A 21108-nucleotide genomic window follows, 5' to 3' on the forward strand; every position below is an offset into this window, starting at 1 on the left:
CTGCTGTGATCGTGTTGAGCGCTGAGCTGAAGTCTACAAGCAGGATTCTTGCCTGTGTCTTAGCATTGTTACAGGATGGAGTGGGGGCCCATGTTGGTGGGCTTGTGGCATATTTTAGAGCAATTCATACTTGCTACTCGAAGACCCATATGAACAACCATATCTGCTGTAAAATGAACCCTAAACGGTTCTTAAAAGGGTTCTTGGAAGAACTTATAAAGGTTTCCTATACTTTCAATGTGAAGAACCCCTAAAGAACCCACCAATAACTTTTTCTATTTAGAGTGTAGGAATGTTGAAAAAATATGATTGTGCAAAAATAACAAATAAATGCTGTTTCATGTCATTCCTATTCTCTAAAAAGGTCCTTGGATCATCCATTATTTTGAAACTAAGTTCTTCAAGGAAAACTGTCAAAGGGTATTGTAAGGTACAATTTATATTTAATAATCAAAGAACCATATAGAGCCACACATCCATATCCAAAATCTACCCCAAAATGTTCTTCAAATGGTTCTTTGGGGAACTGTTTAAAAAGGGTTTATTTGAAGAACACCTTTAAACAGTTATTAGAAAAATGTGTAGAGGGTACCTCACAGTTTCAAGGTGAAAACCCCTGAAGAACCCTCCAAGAACCTTCTTAGAGTGTTTCTAAGATAGCTAGGAAATTAGTGTTAAGTGCATAATTTCAGAGCACAATTCGGGAGTTTTATATGGGGGATATGATATTAGGTCCATGGCTTGGAGGACCCACTGATCATAATAATATCAGTGTCATGTATAAGTGAGGAGGCCTAGGCATATATCTTTTCAGGGGGCCCAGGATTCCTGGCAATGGCCCTGAATATAACCAGTGTGTGTGTCACACGTTTTATATACCCCCGAACTGTTTTGTAGGTCAGGTAAAACTGTCAACTAAAGCCGGATGTGTCAATAATTGTGGTGTTTCATTGTCACTATCTAACTATCCATCATAAATCTGTATTCGACCTTGTCTTTAATACGATTTGATCTTGAGAAAAATTACTCAATTCCAGAATTCTCGCGAGATAATTCGAGAAATTGCGCATTTATGGTGATCTTCAGGACTAGGAGGAGCCACTCCCTAAATTATTACATTAATTTGCGAATGAAGATGCCGTGAGTAAAGAATTGGCCATAGCATGCATGTAGAGTACATTAAATGTTTTAGTTTCGTATTTTAAATTCTCATTCTAGAATGGAGAGGGGTATCAGAATCCGGAAACGCTAATTTCCAAAGAATTACCCAATAAAAACCAACCCGACGTCTATTTTAACCCAATAGCTACATGCAAAGGGTGGGTTATCCATTATATTTCGCCTGTTTGAGAGCAAATAGAAGCGAATACACTGTCCGTCACTTTTTTTGTGACGTTTGAGTTAGCCAATAATATCTCATAATGGGTGGAGTCAACGTTGATTGACAGGGCGCTACATCAATGAAATCCCTAGTTTGTGTATTACGTTGCCGTATATATAAGGTTTCTGCCACATTTTCTTCCTTTGTGATAATGTCGGCTGAATATGAAGATAGGTAAGGAACGCACATTGCAGGAAATGTATTGCGCAATATTTATGCATTTTTAAATGTCAATTGAGAAAATTATATTTTGTTAATCAGGTATTTTAGAAAATACTATCTATTCTTAAATATGTATATTATTAAACCTTTTATTGGTTCGATAGTAGGCTAGCCTATATGCTAACAGTAGGTAGCTTACCTAACCCGTTTAAAGGTCCCTTTGACCCGATATTTTTAATTAAAAAAATATTAATACTTGAACGTCGATTGTCAGCATTGACTATTCGAGAATATGCAACTGTGTATATTTCGGTGAATACCTGTTGTGAAAATAAGTTAGCTTCCTAGTTCGGAAGTCTGCCCAACGCGTTAGCTTAAATTGCTAATCTATATAGTGAATCGGTGCCGGCTTCTCGGCAAGCACGTGAGTGACGAATTTTTTTCTGACCAGGGCCTAAGCTAACGTTAGGCCTTAATGAAATGCGGCTAATATTTTTAAAGAGAATATTACTAGACCACGCTTTAAAACAAATATGGCGCTACATTGGTTTGTTAGATAAAAGTTTGACGAACTTAGTCGGGAACAACAACCAGAGTATAAGTACATAGGATAAATTGTCACGCACATGGTCGTTGGAAGTTAACGGTTCCGGCGAGACAATGGCGGGCCTTACGATAGTATTTAGAATTAATTCCCGCGTTTTGTTAAAACTCGACCAACAATCACTCCAGAAACGGGTAGTGTTTTAAAAAAATTTATAAGTATGTGATAACATTGAAGTCGACAAGCCATACAGAAAAGGTTCAACATGGTTGGGCCTAGTTGGCTGGCTAGTAAGCTAACGCTAATTTGACACGTATATAATACACATCCCATATACGCCAGTTATCCATCGGATTCGACGTTTTCATACTTTTCAGTAGAAGAGTAATCTATTGTATTTAGATTTTTGCATCTTGCGATTTCACTGTTACGAAACGTGTATTTTTAAGGTTAAATCTTTTTCGCGTGCTACTAGATGGCTAACTAAAAATCGACAGCATTTAGGCCGTGGGAAACGACCATCTTGAAATGTCTGAAAAAGAAATGGCGGTGTCGACCATGGGGCTTCTTTATTCTTAGGAATATGCCGCCCGCCCTTCTGTTCTACAGAACACAATGTCCATTGTGTAATTCTACTGTTAAGCAATAGTTTACGTGCTTAAACGTCTACCTGATTTGGGTTAAGCCTTTTTAAAAGTATACATGAATAATGTCGCCAACTAACCCGTCGTTAACGATTTATCACAGTTTCGTACTTGAATTAATACAAGATGCTGAGGTACCTAGTTTTATCACTCATGGAATTTGCTAATGCTTTCTCTACCTTGATCTTTCAGACCTCCCAGAGACAATGGCCCAGAGGGCATGGAGCCAGATGGGATCATTGAGGTGTGTATTGCTGTGCCATCTGCCTTTGGCTGTGCATTACTTGTTACCCTGGTTAAATACAGTAGGTGTTTCATAGATGGATCAATGTGGCATGACACCTGCCTTAATAATTGGATGAGTAGGTATTTATTCAGTAGTTTGGTTTTGATAAATTATAATTGTCAAGATGTTTCTTGGCTACATGCTGTCTTTGAAGGGGCAGCCTGTAAGTTATACTGTACTACTAGCATTAAAGTATGCAAAATTGACCTGTAGACATCTGCAGTTTGTGAGGAGAATACAATTAATGTAAAAATTCTTACATTTGTGCTGGTGTATTCATTAACTTCTAAACAGACCGGCAAGAGTTTTACTTGTAATCTCCTTATACTCACTAAAATCTTGCACTTCTGTTCTTCCCACCCTATACCACCCTGGGCTAGCCAATACTGTACCGAAGTCTTGTTTAGAGGCAGGATTCTATAGTGCCCCTTTAAGAAAAAGCTGTTTTGGCTGTTGTATAAGTATTATAGATGCCATAGGTAATCTACAGTACTTTGCTCAAGTGTCAGCTAAACTAATGTAAAAGGCTGGAGGCGGTGTTCAATATGGCCTAAATAGCACAGCTGAAGGCTTAATTCCTTATGGCCCTTAACTGTGGTTTATTGCCCATAGACCACAAATCCACAAGGAGCCTAATTGCCGCTATGAAGCCTGTCAAGAATAATAGAATGGCTTCTAAGAGGTGGTAGCAGATGTTAACATGTATTAAACTGAATGCCCACTTCATTGCAGCTATAGTATTTTCGAATGTTGCCAGACTGTTTATATGTACCACACAAGTCAGAGATGCAGCGCACTCAGTTTTAAGTTGGATCTATTAGATTGTCTTGTGAAATGTCTCTTGTACTGTCTCCCTACAGAGCAACTGGAATGAGATCGTGGACAGTTTTGATGAGATGAACTTGGGTGAAAAGCTACTCAGGGGAATCTATGCTTATGGTTTTGAGAAACCTTCTGCCATCCAGCAGAGGGCCATCCTCCCTTGTATCAAGGGTGAGTACTCAGACACCTCAAAATTGATGCCATCTAACACTTGCCTGTTTTGGGTTTGGGGGGTTGCTTGACATTCCTCTTCTGCCCATATCCCCCCTGTCAACTGGGCAAGGCGGTGTCCTCTAATGGCACTGATTCTTATATCTGGCAGGGGCAGATAAATCAAGTCCATGTTCATCCCAGTCAGCTCTGTTCAGTGAGGAATAGGCTGGTTCATGCTATGGGCACAGATGAAATAAACATCTGTTGCATTTTGGTTCTTTGTTGTTTGGAGAGCAACTTCAGTTTTGTCTTCCTGTGCTATGGACTAAGGCTCTGTTAAACATTGACAACCCCATCAGAAAGTGTCTGAACTCAATTGACTGTACAACTACAAGTTTTCCTAGGTCTGATGTAGTCATTACCTCTCGCCTACCCCCAGGTTACGATGTGATTGCACAGGCTCAGTCTGGTACTGGGAAGACCGCCACCTTCGCCATCTCCATCCTGCAGCAGATTGACATTGAGCTGAAGGGCACCCAGGCCCTGGTCCTGGCCCCCACCAGAGAGCTGGCTCAGCAGGTAGCTACAGGGCTGGGGTGTACACATCCCATCTGGGTACTTAACAGAAGTAATCTTATTTGGAATACACACTGAACCGGTTGGGTTTTGTATTTGGAGTGCATAACGTGTCGTCTCAAACAGGATGACTCTGCAGTCCTCTCAGAATGAGCCAAACTTGTATGCAGGAAACTGACTTGACCTATACTGTTTTCCCTGTTTGGTTTGTCAGTTATCAGTACCTGTCATGGGCATTTACATAAGGTTGCAAAACACTAGTTATATTCATGAACTGCTCCAGAAATCGGTCTTCAAATGTTGGCCCGTGTCCTTTTGTTGACCTTGAGGAATGTCCACTGTCCTTTTTAGGAACCTTGAGGGATGTCACAGGGTGTGGCCTGTTATGAATGTCATCTTACCCCCCCCCCCCCCCTGTCAACTGGGCAAGGCGGTGTCCTCTAATGGCACTGATTCTTATATCTGGCAGGGGCAGATAAATCAAGTCCATGTTCATCCCAGTCAGCTCTGTTCAGTGAGGAATAGGCTGGTTCATGCTATGGGCACAGATCTATAAAAGCTCTAACCAGTATACAGATTTTCTTTCCTCTAGTGGAATTCATTTCCCCCTCAAACTGTCAAGTTAAACTTGCCAACATTAGATTCAGTTTAGTTTGGTGGGGATTTAACTCGTCCTATCAGTCATTCCAGTCACCCAGTTCATAAACCAGTACCCCTTTATCTAATGTGAATGTCTCCTCCCCCAACAGATCCAGAAGGTCATCTTGGCCCTCGGCGACTACATGGGTGCCTCCTGCCACGCCTGTATCGGTGGGACCAACGTCCGTAATGAGGTCACCAAGCTTCAGGCTGAGGCCCCCCACATAGTAGTGGGGACCCCCGGTCGTGTCTTTGACATGTTAAACCGCAAATATCTAGGTAGGTAGTGGCTTGGAGGTTGACTTGATGTCTGAGAGCTGTATAGTGATGAAATCCATGCGTGTCAGCTGACTCCGGCCCCCCCTGGGTGTTTGAGTTCTGCCTGTCAACGTTCTGTTGGCTGGTGTTCTGAACCCCAGGGCTCTGGAACTCATGATCAGATTTCACACTGGCTGAATACAGCGTTTTATGATATTGGACCGTTTACCTTTTAATTTATTATTGTAGTGACATTTCAGTGGTAACTGGTTAAACCAGTACTTTTTAGTTTGGAAGGACATCTTTGCATTAGTGTTTTTTTTTTTTTAAATTGCTCAATCACATTTTAGTCAAGCTACTAGAAAAAGAGAAGTGTCTTTTCTAGGGCCATTTTGAATCGGTTCTAATGGAATCATTGCACCCTCCATCAGCCTCCAAGAACATAAAGATGTTTGTGCTCGACGAGGCCGATGAGATGTTGAGCCGAGGGTTCAAGGACCAGATTTATGAGATCTTCCAGAAGCTTCCCACTAGTACACAGGTATGGAATGTGATAGCACCCACTCTGTCAGACGTTCTCTAGAAAAGGTGGTTTAACAAGTTTTGACATTGGCTTTCTGTGCATGTTATTTCTATAGGCAATATTTCAACTGGATTCCCTTTCATGTAACTAATGGGTTTCATCCTGGACAGCGTTAGGCCTGTAGTTGTAGAGGCATGAAGTCAAACTGCCCCCCTGGCGTCCTGTTCTGGGGCCAGAGATAACTCTCCTCCCAGCTTCTGTGCTGGTCAGGGTTGAAGGTCTTTGGTAGAGAATCTACAATCTGCTCTCCACAGTGACTGGGCTCTCTGTCCCTCCTCACGACCTAAAAGCAGTTTACAATAATTTCACACCCACCCTGACGGTGCTGTCAACTCCTTCCCATGCCCCCCACCCCCCCGTAAACACCCCTGCTGTGAATGTGTATCTGCCCCAGTGGCACCTCTGTAGTTAATTACTTCCTGTATGTACCCTGCACATGGTCTCATAAGTTACCTTATGGAAGTAACACCCACTCCGATCCTTAACAACCTCTAACCCCATCCAGGTGGTGCTGCTGTCTGCCACCATGCCCCAAGATGTGCTGGAGGTCACCAAGAAGTTCATGCGTGAGCCGATCCGCATCCTGGTCAAGAAGGAGGAGCTGACCCTGGAGGGCATCCGTCAGTTCTACATCAACGTGGAGAAGGAGGTGAGGGCCTCCTTTTGGGGCACAGCCCGGGTCCGTGGCCCTGAGAGGTTGATGCCTTTGGGGTTGGCCGAGCTGGCTGTCTCATGTGCCTGCAGTCATTATTAGTTTGCTCATTTAGGGATAATATTTACAGGGACGGCTCACCTCTTGAAATATTCTGTGTAATGAACTCTTGTTTCTCTTGGAACTATTAGTGCACTTAAGTGGTTTTCTGTATGTTTGCTGGTAAGTGCGGGTTGTTTTATGATGAAACTCATGCGTGTCAACTGATCCCAGACCACCCTTGGGCTCCTGGTTGCTGGTTGGCGTTCTGTCATCCAGGTTTTACTGGGGCCTCGGGGCTCTGTGGGCATGATCTGACTGTCAAGCTGAAAACATACCCCTCTACTTCACAAACAGCTTGTGGTGGTCAGGTGTCAAAACAGATGCCCACAACCTTTAGGGCCCTTTAGAAAATAAGCTGACCTAAAACAGCCTGTGGAACTAAATTAGGTCTGGTTTAGATTCAAAGTAACTTGTTTTGGGTAGAGGGCCCTCATTCCACAATGGAAAAGCACCTGTCCACCTATTCAAATCAAATTACCCCTGTGCCAGAATGAGTCTGTATTCAATTGTATGTCTGTCTCCCATGTTAGGAGTGGAAACTGGACACCCTATGTGACTTGTACGAGACCCTGACCATCACCCAGGCTGTCATCTTCATCAACACCAGGAGGAAGGTAGACTGGCTCACTGAGAAGATGCACGCCAGGGACTTCACTGTCTCTGCTCTGGTGAGATGTCAATGCATTTAATCCACATGTTATGTCTGTAGCCAGAATCTATCATAGATCTATGGAAACCAATATGTTGAGGTCAGGAACTTCAGTGGTGTATCCCCCCTGTCAACTGGGCAAGGCAGTGTCCTCTAATGGCACTGATTCTTATATCTGGCAGGGGCAGATAAATCAAGTCCATGTTCATCCCAGTCAGCTCTGTTCAGTGAGGAATAGGCTGGTTCATGCTATGGGCACAGATGGAATACTTAATGTTTGCATACTGTCAAATGTGACAAAGCAAAGGGTTCAACTCATGATGATCACGAACAATTTGTACAGCAAGAAACAAGGGCTCCAAGTCACCCAACAGGCTTTGTAGCCTCTTCTATTAATATCAGATTGTTGGCAGATGATTCAATAGTCCACAACATCAGGCTAACGGCAAACTCAAAACCTGCAAATGTTTGTTGGCAGTGGAAGCTTATTAGGGGTTCAAGCACGAAGTGCTGAAACCCTATTGTTATTGTACAGATTTTTATTATTCTTCTGCCGTAAAACGCATCGTGCAGCCCAAACCGTAAGAGCTGGAGCTTTGAAACTTTGGCATATGGTAGTACAAAAATCGAGGAGGTTATCAAAATATGAGCCCGATTGGCCCATAGGTGGCGCTATAGCGACCTAAAGCGTGAAAGTGGTCAGAACTCCTAGACCGTATGTCGTAGACTCAAGTGTTTTATATCCCTGTAATCCTTGGCTCAAGACGAACAAAACGTATATCTCCGATTTCATTTCCGCCATGATAGATTTTCCGCCATTTTGAATTTTGTCAAAAACCTACTTCTGCGAACTAGTCCCTGGATTTTCGCCCGATCGGAACCAAACCAGTGTAGAAATGTTCTATGGAGTCTGAAAATCAATAATTATCAAAAAAAAAGTTAATTTCGATTCATGGTCGCTAGGGGGCGCAAAATTAAAGTTGTGGGAGGAGCCTATTTTACTAAAAAGGCTATAACTCAAGAAGTAGTTAAGTAAACTTCACCAACCTTGGTATACATGTGTTAGAAGTCAGTCTGAGGTCACAGTAAAAAAAAAAAACTGTCGATTGGCCACATGGTGGCGCTATAATACGAAAAATAATACAAAAAACGTATAGACACCTGACCGTTTGTCCAAATTACTTGAAATTTGGTATGCAGTGTCTTTGCCCAAGGGGCCATGTATGCCTAAGAGGATATTGGCGTATCTCAAAAAACATGGCCGCCATTGGCCAATGAGATTTGAGCACCTATTAAACCAGGTTGACATACTCTGATCAGAACGAAACTTGGTGGGCATGTTTGGCACAAGGTCCTAGAGGTCTGTAAGAATTTTGAAAGATATCGGCCACTAGTTGGCGCTAACGAGTTTTAAGGCTCTCTAATCACGTGTTACAAATTTCGTCAAAAAATGCATATCACTTGATAGATCTCCTCATGCTGGAAAACTTTGCCTCAAGAACCACTACTGTCAATCAAACTGTTCATTTAATATTTGCGAATATGTTAAAAACCTACTTTCGCGAACTAGTACCTGGACTTTCGGCCTTTCTGAACCAATTCGGTCTACGATGATTCGCTGGACTCTCTAGATCAATAATTATCGATTTTTTTTCCATTTGCCTGGCTGTAACAGGATAATTTATTCAAGTGGCAGGACAAAATACACTCAAAAGCCAATAAATCCCATAGAAAAACCCCAAACTTCACAAAAATAGATGAGCATGTCATAACATAGTGAAGAAGCATGCAGAGTTTTGTGGAGATCAGACAATAGGTGCAACTATAACTGTCAAAAAGCTTTGAAAAACTTACATTTCCAATGCTACAATGCCTGTATTGGCTGTGAATGGACTTTTCCATTTATTTCAGTGGTTAAATGCTTGCTAAATAAAACGTAATGTCTTTTGATGTTTGGGTGCTTAAAGGCCTTAACAGCTTGAACCCCGATAAATGCTGCTTGCAGCTTTAATTTTGTTTGTTTTTACTCCTGAATTTGAAGTAGTCTTTTGACAGTTGCCTATTCCCCCTGAAAGATAAGTGTGTCTTTTCTTGCTTGTCTGCTAGCATGGAGACATGGACCAGAAGGAGAGAGACCTGATCATGAGAGAGTTCCGGTCGGGCTCCAGTAGAGTCCTCATCACCACTGACCTGCTGGTAAGAGACCCCCTGACATTGTGTTATGGGGCCAGAGATAACTCTCCTCCCAGCTTCTGTGCTGGTCAGGGTTGAAGGTCTTTGGTAGAGAATCTACAATCTGCTCTCCACAGTGACTGGACTCTCTGTTCCTCCTCACGACCTAAAAGCAGTTTACAATCCCCTTTTAACGTGACTCGCCTGTTTCCCTGTCTAGTAGCACCGAACAGGCCTTCCGCTCTAACTTTGGCACTAGTAGAGGTATTGCACCATATAGTGCCAACATTACTTTAAACAGTAAGTGATTCCTTTGATGCCACTCCCTAGTCATGATGGTATCATGATATTGCTCAAGAGTTCAACTGAAGACGAAGGACTGATCTAGGGGGGTTCTAAGTTCAAAGTATGGTTCGCTTGAAACACTTGATTGCCCTTTAACCTTAATGATTCAATGTCTATGATCCTTATCCTTGTGACATGATCGTCTTGCGTCAATGCCACTTCAGGCCTCCACTCTAGTTTGTGGCCCGTAAACACTCAACATATATCAACAATTGGGGAGCGATTATGTTTGGGAGGCTGTTAAGCTGCACTGTCATTACCACACCCTGCGATCCCTGGTTGAACCAAGAGTTCCTCTGCCAATTGGTGGTTAGGCAGTGTTCATACTTGTTGAAAGCCTCAGAACCAGATCATCTAGTCAGAATACACAAGTCAAAACCACCTTGTTATATATGCAGTGCCATCTGCCAAGGTTTTGATATTATTGGCCGGTTCACGGTTTATTTACAGCCAAAGTATAGGTTTTTGGGCATAGCCTTACTGTTGTGACTGGTATACAGGAAAACCAGCCTCCCTCTAGAGGGAAGGTTGAGTCATCACAGCAGTATTTGACATGGCTGCATTAATGTACTGACTATCAGAGTATTCCAGTTGGATATGTCAAAGTCATGTGGCTAGGCTAGCCCTCCTTTTGGAAGATTCAAAGCTGTGGATTAATGGCTGGCCATCCTTAGTGACAGACCACAGCTTATCTCATGCCTTGTCTGTTACCTGTGGACAACCTTTAAATTGAATTCTTAATTTCACTGTCAATGCATTTTTAGTCATGCCAATAACACATTTTAATGTGTAGTGCTACAATATGCTGTTATGTTAACACCTTTGTCCTTTAACTGGTTCCATCTGTTGTCCCTAAGGCCAGAGGTATTGATGTCCAGCAGGTGTCCCTGGTCATCAACTATGACCTGCCCACCAACAGGGAGAACTACATTCACAGGTAATACTAAACTCCCAGTATGTTGCATTAGAATGAGGGGGCATCTGTCCATGCAGTGCTTTTCCACATGCTCAGCTGTATAATGATGAAATCCATGCGTGTCAACTGAATCTGGAACACCCTGAGTTCTAGTTCCACCCGTCGGCGTTCTGTGGGCTGGTGTGTTCTGAAACTCCAGGGCTCCGGAACTCATGATCAGAGTTCACTATGGCTGAATACAGCTTTATCTTGTTTGTGGTTCATTCACTGTGAACATTTAGATTAACTTAAAATGTTTACTCTTAAGGGCTTACATTTTTGTGCTTTGAGTAGCTAAATCATTGATTTAAAGGAGGAGCCTTGTTTCTTTCAAATGTTTCTTTTCAACTGAATGGACTGATCTAACTTCTCCTCTGCTCTTTCAGGATTGGTCGGGGGGGTCGTTTTGGCCGAAAGGGTGTTGCCATCAACATGGTGACTGAGGAGGACAAGCGTACGTTGAGGGACATCGAGACGTTCTACAACACCACTGTTGAGGAGATGCCCATGAATGTGGCTGACCTCATCTAGAGCTCCATATTCTAGAAGACTCCATTCTGCCCCAGTCCCTTACCCCCCCATACCCTTTCCATGCCCCATCAGCTTCAAATGTCCCTTCTAATAAGGATTCATTCAATCCTGTCCCCCTTCCCACCTTGTGATCCTTTTCAATCTCTCCACCTCTTGACCTGTGATCCAATTCCATTTCGCTTGTGATACCTGTCCCTGATCTACTGGTGGTCTAACCCAATACAAATGATTTTATGCTCTTAATTGTGGGGGTCCTGTCTTGTCCTCAGACCATTATGAGTCTGAAGTTTAGCCCATTTGTCTTTAGTCCTATCTGACCCCACCACACCACCTTGGTCTTTCCAAAGTAAAAAACCAATAGAAGCTTCTTGGCATGTCCAGCTCAACTCCTTTACATGTTGGTGACTGTTAGTTGGAGCGGAGTTTAGAGCGAATGCTTGATTGTTAGGAAGACTACCCCTTAAGGGTGGGTTTTGGGGTGCGTCTTTCCATTATGGGTAGTGTGGTCATTCTGTTTAATTTGACTCAGTACCAGCATTTCCTAGTATGGTTGGTTTATAATCTCCATACTTATCCCCCCCAATCCATGCAACTTAGTGGCATTTGTGAGTGTGGGTGGGAAGTGACTTGGTGTTTTTGGCAAACTGGCTGCATCTTATTCCGCACCCCATACTCTGTATGGCACCTTAGACAATAGGGAGCTGTTGGGACACTTTACATTTGTGGTTTGAGCTTCAGTCAGTGGGTGTTGCTCATTAAGTGTGACTGAAACAATGGACCTTTTTTGGTTTTGAGATGTTCATACATAAATGTCTACCTGGACCGTACTTACATAAGACTACAACCATGTATCAAACAGAAATTGGTATCTAACCTCTTGAGGTGGAGTTTAAAGGGGCGTCACCCATCTTCAACAAATAAAAAAATGTATAGTAAACACGTGATCATGAATGACTATGACATGTTTTCCCCTTGATCTTTATCTGAACTCTGCTGTGCTATTCTCTTGTTTATACTTCAGCTTTATCTTGTATAGTCCAAGTTGTGAGGTAGCATTTATTTTAGTCAGTCCTGCCTGTTATTGGGGTGCAGGGCAAAACGGCTCAAGGCAGAATAGGATGTGGAGGATATTGCTCTCCATGCCTTGTTTCAAACTGTCATGAACCCTGCTATGGGGATTTCAAAGGCTAGGTCTTGTTTTCTTTGATCTTTCTTTGCAGAAATATCCAATTTGCAAGGGTGGTGTCTCTTTTGTAACCTACCTCACCAAACAACTCTGTTGGAGGGGTCTTTACACATAAAGGACCAAACTACAAATGATTGAGTATATAGAGATACTATAATATTATGTCTGTCTTTTTTTATTTTTTTTTCACAGTTTAAAAAATTGCCTGTCATTTGGGAGGGAGGGATGGGTTAGAGGGATTGTGGGAGTTTATTGGTTGGTCAGTGCTATTTTTTAAATGAATTTATTAAAGGATGTGATGAATTGTTAACTTTTTTCAAGACAGAGGCCGTGTATCAACTTTTCTACATTGGGTTCTGTATAGTATTTATTTTAATGGTCTTAAATAAAATAAAGGCATTTCTCCTTTTTAACAAGTAAACCATGGTTGTTCAAGTTGCATTCATGTCCTTACACACATTTGGGAAGTTTTTCAGGACCTGCTGTGAAAATGACATTCAACTTGATTGGTGGTGATGGTGGGTTACAAAAACTGGTACTGCCGTTTATTAAGCATTGTAAATGTGTCACAAACGTTTGGAAATGTTCTTAGCTGAACTTAGTACTTGGGTGCTTCTAAAAATAAGCTAATCAAGATTTCTTTAGAATGTTATAAATTGCTATACTTAAATGGTCACTAGGGGGTGACAAGTGTTAACTGTCAGGTTGCCCAATTTCTGAAACTACTGAAATTCACTACTTGGCTAAAAATGGAGGGCTGTTACTAGCCTGAGCACTGCTTTGAATGTGAGACCGTGGATTGTAGAAGTACTCATCCCCAAGGATTTTCATGCTTTTACATTCATGCTCCCCTCCAACCCCAATAAATAATATTACCCCCCAAGTAATATTGAATGGAACCATGTTTGGTGGCCTTTACAGCCGCAGGTCTTTTGGTTGCAATTCTGGTCCATTCTTTCCAAACAGTTCACCTATTCAGACAGTTGTTCCATGTTCTGACAGTTTTTAGACATTTTTGCAAAAAAGTATTCACTGCTTCCTTGAAGCATGTTTGGCAGTGAGTCCAGTCTTGGGCATGATGGTAACTGCATTTGGGGTTTTTTTCCCCCATTATCTGCAGATTGGCTTAGGCTGTCAGGTTGGATCGGTAACGTTGATGCATGGCCTTTTTCAGGTCTCCATAGAAATTCAATCAGGTTCGAGTCCGGGCTCTGGCTTGGCCACTCAAGGAAATTGTCCTGAAGTTACCAGTCTTGGCTGTGTGCGTAGTCACCATCCTGTTGAAAGGGGAACCTTCACCCCATTCTCAGGCCCAGAGCTCTCAGGAGCCGATTTTTATCAAGGATACTTTGCACTGTTAATTTTGTCCCTTGATCCTGAGAACATGACCTGTCCCTGCCATTGAAAAATGTATTGGCCAGGTGATGGATGGGACGCTTGCCATTCTGGGCAGTTTAATCTTGCTTTCATCAGACTCATTTGGTCATTTTGGTCCCTTTTGACAAACTCCAAGCAAGTTGTTGTGCCTTTTACTGAGGAGTGACTTTCATCTGGCTGCTCTATCATAAAGGCCAAGTTGGTGTGTGCTGGAGAGTTGTCTTTTCTGGAAGGTTCTCCCCTCTCCATATAGGAACTCTGGAGCTCTGTCATTGGGTTCTTGCACTGTCAACTGTGGGACCTAGTATATAGACATGTTCCTTCCCAAATCATATCCAATCAATTGAAAGGAAAATTGAGCACACTCATATGCGCCACCAAATATCTACTAAAAATGAACTTTTTAGTAAAGATATTTCTGACGCAAATCCCAGTGGATCATTGTCTGCATATTTTTAAATTATATTACTTAATTTAGCATATGAGTATGTTGGGTGTGACTTGACCCATTCAATGGAATTGACCACAGATGGACTCCAGTCAAGTTCTAGAAACATCTCAAGGATGAATAAGGGAAACAGGTTGCATCTGAGCTTTTGAATGTCATAGCAAAGGGTCTGTGATATTTCTGTAATAGACTGCAAACATTTATTTAAAAAACTGTTGACTTTGTCAATTTGGGGTATATACCCAAATTATACCTCAAATGATTAAATATATTTATATATTAATATATTTAATACATTTTAGTATAAGACTTTAACATTACAAAGCACTGAAAAAGTTAAGGAGTCTAAATATTTTCGGAAAAACATTTTTTATAGTCCAACCCTGACTTGGTGCTTTTCCAAAACTTTTAGTCTTGTTTTGAAAGCTTTGCTTTCAGGGTGTGTTTGTTTGGCTTTATCTTTGTTATTGTTTTGGGCCTTTCAGAAACAGGTGGATTTTTATCTGAGATCAGTAATTAACTCATTAGGTGACATCTGAAGGCTATTGGCTGCACCACAGCTTATTTAAGTGAATCGTAATGAAGCGGGTGAAAATGCAACAAAGACTTCTCTGTTTCTGTATCTAATTAAATAAAATATTTAAAATATGTTATTTCCAACATTGATATATGGTAATATTTTGTGTGGATCAGTTACAGTAAATCCCAATTTAATAAATTTCATTCCCACATTGTGAGACTACAAAATGTATAAAAGCCCATAGGGGAAGAATAGCCAGTATAGGGCATTTTTGCTACCTTTCCCTGACATGTGGATACCACTGGAACTTAACAAATAGAGTTATATTAAATTTGGATCTGGTTCAAGTTAGGCTTACATCGGTTCTGGTTCAACTAGGGCTTACGTTGACACAGTACGCTCTTTACAAAGGCAGTCTAAATCTGATATTTTCCCACTAATTTGTCAAATGACCCATCAGATCCACTATTTTCCAGCAATTAGGCTGGGCTGCTCGTGTAAACCTAGCCTCAGTAGTCTCTGTACATGTACAACAGGCCATCCTACACAGCCAAAACACTTCTTTTTTTATTCTTCAAATTAAGGACTGGTTTAGATCTGGAACACCAGGTGAGTGCCTACCAGTTAGAACTATCAGGAAGAAGCAAAACAGGAAAGACAGTTGTGAGATGTATTTTGGCCCTTCAGGACTGAGTAAATATATGAATAACGTGTACAACACTTGGTTCCAAGTGTGGTTGGTGACGAAACATTTCCATATTAAAACCATTTTGAAATAATCAGAAATCATACTTTCAAGGACATGTTCGATGTTATGATCAGATTAAACAATTTATTGTCCTGTTGGAAGAATGTTGCCGATGTAGTTGCTTATCATTCCCATAATGCATTTATTACAAAAGAAATGTAGCCTGCATAGTTCTATACATAAAGAAGTCAGTCAGCCAAGTTGTTTTGTTAGATGGTAGACATGATTATTTACACCCGCACTTGGGATATCATTTGATCTGATGGAGTAGAGATATGACCATTTGTAGTTTGTTGTGTGTAGGTTTATTTTGACCCCTGTACTTAATTGCGAATCCACTTTATATCAAGGCCTATTTCAACTGAAGCTATAGTATATAGATATATTTACAGTATCTCACAAAAGTGAGTGCACCCCTCACATTTTTGCATGACCACAGAACATGGTTCCAGTAATACATGTCCTTAGTCTCCTAAGGACAACCATGCAGACCATTTTGATGCAGTGTGCGGCGTATGGTCTGAGCACTTGTAAAACACTAACAAGTCACATGACCCCGGGGAAGGAAAATGGCAAATTGGGCCCTATTCTGCACACTGTTATACAAGCTGTACACTCACTACTTCACATTGTAGCAATGTGTCATTTCTTCAATGTTTTCACATGAAAAGATATAACCAAATATTTGCTAAAATGTGAGGGGTGTACTGACTGAGTAGCTATGATTTTGGCTGACTTGTGTCCAGTTGTTTCAAATAAGAAACTGGGTGCTTCAAATCCTGAAAGCTGATGATTTAATGGTCTAAATCAGTTGGCAACAGGTTTATAATAGCATTAAAGCATCTGTTGAGTTTGTGGTATATTTGCCTATATACAGTACATTTGCACTGTGTTAAGGTGCTCTGCTACGTGTTGTGCTTAAGATCAGCTCTTAGCCATGGTATCTTGGCCATAAACCACCTCCTGTACATTACAGTCCAAATAGAAAAGGTTCTTGGAGAATCTTTAAGGGGTTTATCACATTCAAACTATGAGGATCCTGTATAAGCATTTGGGAAAATCCGTCAAGAATCATTTGTGGTTGTGGGCTGTGTTCTAGAAATGGCCCTTAAAGGAACACTTTTTAATTTGTTATAATACCTTTTGGAAAAAAAAATCTTGAAGAACTAATAGGGGTTCGCTCACAATTTCAATGTGAAGGATACACTAATAACCCTTTTTTAAAGTTTTTTGAAAGGATACTTTTAATCTAAAAGAAATGCTATGAAGTCTAAATGAAGTGGTGTAGTTTTTGCTTTTGGCCACCAGATGTCATTTTCTGACATGTCAGACAGTGTCCACATCACTTAAAACTCACTGTTGTTTAGATTATTTATTAAATAATCTAGACAACAAAGTATTTTCCCTTCCTGCCTTTTCAGTTAATATCCCACTCATTGTTAATTAACAAAATTTTTTTTTTTACTCTCTGATTTTGGGCTAGATGTGTAATATGTTATTTATTTGCATTGTGTATATGCAGAATCAATATCATACCTCAGCCATAAAATTCCTAATTTGAAAGTTAATTGTTCTGATGACACATGGCACAAAGAGGTCCTTATACCTAGTACACCATTTTTGGGGACTATTTTTGTCTCGAGAGCGCCACTATTACAACCAGTGGCCAAATTGTGAAATTACGGACTGCATCATTTTATTTACCGACATCTCTCTCACCTTACACAACCTCAATTTTAGCATCATCATGAGCTAACATACCTCAACACACCACTACGCTCACACAAGCCCCACAAAGTGTCTACCATTTCATCACAACATGTTACGTTTCTGTATGTTATTATACGTGTTCACTCAACCACAGTGTAGGTGGCCCCTACCTTCCAACCACTTTCACTACTTCAGGTCTGCCCCGCCGTAACCCTCCCCCAAAAACTCCCCCCACCCCACCCCCACTGCCCCCGCTGGCCGCTCGATTGTGGGCCAGAGGATTATGCGAGTGGGAGGCTCGTAAAGGGCCTGCCAAGGTCTTTCTGGGCTGTGACGGATGGCTCGGAGACTGAAGGCACCATTAGCATGAGAAGAGAGGAGGGAGAGGGAGGGGAGAGCGAGAATAGAGGCCCATTCAATGGGCCTGTCAGTGAAGACGGAGGAACAAACCATCCCTCTTTTCCATCCCTCCATCTTCTCCGCCACCACCTAAAACCGATCTCCCTACTTTTCTTCCACCAGCTCTCTCTCCATCCTGCCTTCACCTCCCTTTCCTACTTCACTCCATCAACTCTCTCCCTCCATCCTCATTCTCCCCTCCGTATCGTTCGGTCATTATTTTTCGGCCTCTCGCTAATCTATCTTTTTTTCCTCTTTTCAATTCGTAGTTGATTTCATCCCACTTAATTCCTGTTCACTCTCATTTCCACTTCTTTCCATCAAACTCAGTGTTATTAGAGGTGATTTCCATAGCATTTGGATCCACATTATTTGGTCTGGTGCGAGTGACTGCGATGATAAGCCTTAAGGGGCTTAGATATACCCTGCCCTGAGTGGGATTCAGTGACTCTGACGCCATTCTTAACGTACATTAACACTGTGTGACTGACATCCACTTCAGTCAAGGGTGACAAGGGAAAATATTATCTTATAGATTATGTTGATATTAGTAAATCGAAAAGATAAATATAAATATATTCTCAGGGGTTGGGTACATCTAAAGGACCTTGTGAGAATGATTCCTTCTGAATTAAGTTTCATGAGAAATGTGTTAGTAGCTTATTCACGATGTCCTAATAAACTAGGCAATGTAAGAGCCTGTATCCATTACTCCATTACATCCTAACAGGGTAACGTTAGCGTTTTTAACAAGCTGCAGCCAAGTTAAAAAAGACGTAGGCCTCTTCTCCAAAACAACATAACAATAAAATCATGGGCTGCTGACAAGTGAGTATCAGCCTCCAGTAAAGCGATATTTATTTATTTTAATCCCCTGCAATTCACCCGCATCGAGCATTATCCGAGGTGCGAAAACTTCTCACACCCCTCTCCCTCGGGGTTAACGTATTAGTAATGACGTGCTAGATTCGACACCCCACATTGGCTAAACACGTTCTTTATTCTATCCCCGCGTATTGTTGTGTATAAAGATGCTGGTAATTTGTCACCAATGCAAATCTGGCAAACTGTAATCGAGGAGGGCACAGCAGTGCGGCAGGCTACCGTTTACTGTCATCCACAGTAGGCGACAGCGGACATCGGCAGCAGGTATCGCCCATCAACACCTGCTTTGAGGGCGGCAGATGTGTCTCCACACGCCGGGGGCGAGAGAGAGAGAATAGAGAGAAGCAGGGGAGTAAAGAAAATCATATGTAATGACCTTAAACGGTCACACCAACGAAAGGACAGATTGATTGCAAACTTTATTGCAAACGTGATATTATACACCCGCTTTGTTTTTAATTCTTTTTATTTTTTTTAAAGTTTTTATTTTAAGTTGGTTAATAATCATCTACAGAGGACAGAAAGATTGTTGTTACACGGGCATGTAGACTGTTGCAAGTACAGACACGAGTTTCAATAGAGTTCAAAATCATTAAAATCATTAAAGAAATGGGTACTTTAGGCTTATAAGTCTAAACCAAAGCCCAAATAACAAACCACAAACAACCTAAATCGTGTTTAAAATAATATACCAAATAAATATGTTGATACCTAAAAGTGTTCTGACTGAGGAAGTAGATAAAAGGCCTCATTTACAAAATCCCATTAATTGAACAAACAATTGTGACAGAAATCACCAGGAAATGTGATCCAACTGATTTTAGATCAGCATTTGAGCTCACAGATAACCAAGGTCACAGACAATATATAGAATGTGTAGTCTCTAGTCATATCCTAGGGCACCAATATGCATACAAATGCCAATGAACCCCACATTTAAGTGATTAGCCAGCTCCATTAGTAAACATACAGTACAATAGCACAGGTGCTCCGGCACCAGTGCATTTATTATATCGAGCCAAGCCCCGGGACAATGGTGTGAGTGGCTGGGCTTTTGTCAAGCAGAAGGAATGGAAAACCTTGTTGCAACTTGCTACTGCGGACTTAAACTTTTCAAGGCCTCAAAAACAGGATTTTACCATTGACAAAGAGTGGCCTATAGGCAAAGTGGTGGGTGGTGGGTGGTGTGCGTGTGTGAGTGTGAACGGAGAGAAAATGTGTGTGTCTCTGTATATGTGTATGAGAGGAAAAAGAGGCGGTATGAGAGTGTGTGTGTGTGTGACTGAGACAGTGGTCCAGAGTTGGCAAGTTGTTTTTGTGAGAAAAAAAAAAACAAGAAAAAAACAGACTGGGCAAAACAAAACAAAAGAGAGAGTGAGTGAGAAAAAGAGCGAATGGAAGAGAGAAGAGGAGAAAGTGGGGGGGGGGGGGTGTTGGAAGAGATTCCAAAGGGGGTTGTCTTGGAAACGGAAACGGCAGAATGGAGCCCCACAATCCCTGGTTTGATTGGCGTCTGGGCGTTACTGTCAGTCACGAACAGAGGAGACCAACACCTGGCTTCACCAAACAACACACACACACACACACATAACACACACACACATGCTCATACACACACCTGGCCACAACATACAGAACCCACGCAGACTGTCACACTCACATACCACCTGCAATCTAGAGGTCTAAACTCCTAATAACACACACTCAGCATTCAAAATGTACACATACATTTTGTACTCTTTCACACACTTGTAAAAAAAAAACTTTCATAAGCTCACACAAACATACATACCTGAACAAACACCTCCATCAAATTCACAACTAACAAGAATGGAAAACAGATAGTGAATGCTTTTACAATCACTATCTGGACACACCTGTCCTTTGAGCACATGAACTCTTCCACAAATATAGAGAAAAAGGGAGAAAAAAAAGACAGAAACAGATTTATGAGCAGTAAGGTGACACAAAAACTGTTTCACCTTGGGGGCTCACAAAAACAACACACCAAGACACATCATATGAAACACACTACACCTGCACTCCGTAGACCATAAAATACACAAACAGAAAATTACCATACAAATAACATATACACATTCAATAACATATGCTGCACCCACAGCCTTTATAATGTTAAAGCTTGTGTTTTCACACCAAGAGCCGAAGTCATCAGCACACATGCAAACATTGCCCTATACAGAATGTACACATACACACTCTTCACAACTAACACTCGCTCTAACACTCGCTCTAACACTTAGACGTACCAGAACTTCAGGCACACACACTTAAACTCTCGTAGACGCACCGATAGACCCGAAACACAGAGATAATTACAATTTAAAAAAGAGAAAAGAAGAGAGTGAGAGAGCTTCAAC

At 41.5% G+C, this 21108-nt stretch overlaps 1 protein-coding gene and 3 non-coding genes across 4 annotated transcripts; all 4 read left to right on the plus strand.

Annotated features, from left to right (window-relative positions):
* Nucleotides 1-1485: 1485 nt before the first annotated feature.
* Nucleotides 1486-13061, plus strand: eif4a1a (eukaryotic translation initiation factor 4A1A). Its single transcript, XM_029117486.2, has 11 exons — nt 1486-1555; nt 2924-2975; nt 3878-4010; nt 4432-4571; nt 5318-5486; nt 5897-6006; nt 6554-6697; nt 7333-7470; nt 9558-9647; nt 10826-10905; nt 11310-13061. The coding sequence occupies exons 1-11, from the start codon at nt 1533-1535 to the stop codon at nt 11452-11454; spliced, it is 1224 nt and encodes a 407-aa protein (XP_028973319.1). The 5' UTR covers nt 1486-1532; the 3' UTR covers nt 11455-13061.
* On the plus strand, nt 5527-5667 carry LOC114830442. Its single transcript, XR_003778077.1, has one exon. It is a non-coding gene; the product is annotated as a small nucleolar RNA SNORD10 (small nucleolar RNA).
* Nucleotides 6936-7073, plus strand: LOC114830441. Its single transcript, XR_003778076.1, has one exon. It is a non-coding gene; the product is annotated as a small nucleolar RNA SNORD10 (small nucleolar RNA).
* Nucleotides 10983-11124, plus strand: LOC114830443. The gene has a single exon (XR_003778078.1). It is a non-coding gene; the product is annotated as a small nucleolar RNA SNORD10 (small nucleolar RNA).
* Nucleotides 13062-21108: the final 8047 nt, after the last annotated feature.

The sequence above is a fragment of the Esox lucius genome, chromosome 24 (genome assembly GCF_011004845.1).
Source record: "Esox lucius isolate fEsoLuc1 chromosome 24, fEsoLuc1.pri, whole genome shotgun sequence".
In the NCBI taxonomy this organism is placed as follows: Eukaryota; Metazoa; Chordata; class Actinopteri; order Esociformes; family Esocidae; genus Esox; species Esox lucius.

Excerpts from the sequence above, each read along its gene's own strand:
- eif4a1a (XM_029117486.2), top strand. The coding sequence starts at position 1,533 with ATGTCGGCTGAATATGAAGATAG. Across the intron at positions 1,556-2,923 it reads TCGGCTGAATATGAAGATAG|ACCTCCCAGAGACAATGGCC; the intron begins GTAAGGAACGCA and ends TTGATCTTTCAG. Across the intron at positions 9,648-10,825 it reads TCATCACCACTGACCTGCTG|GCCAGAGGTATTGATGTCCA; the intron begins GTAAGAGACCCC and ends GTTGTCCCTAAG.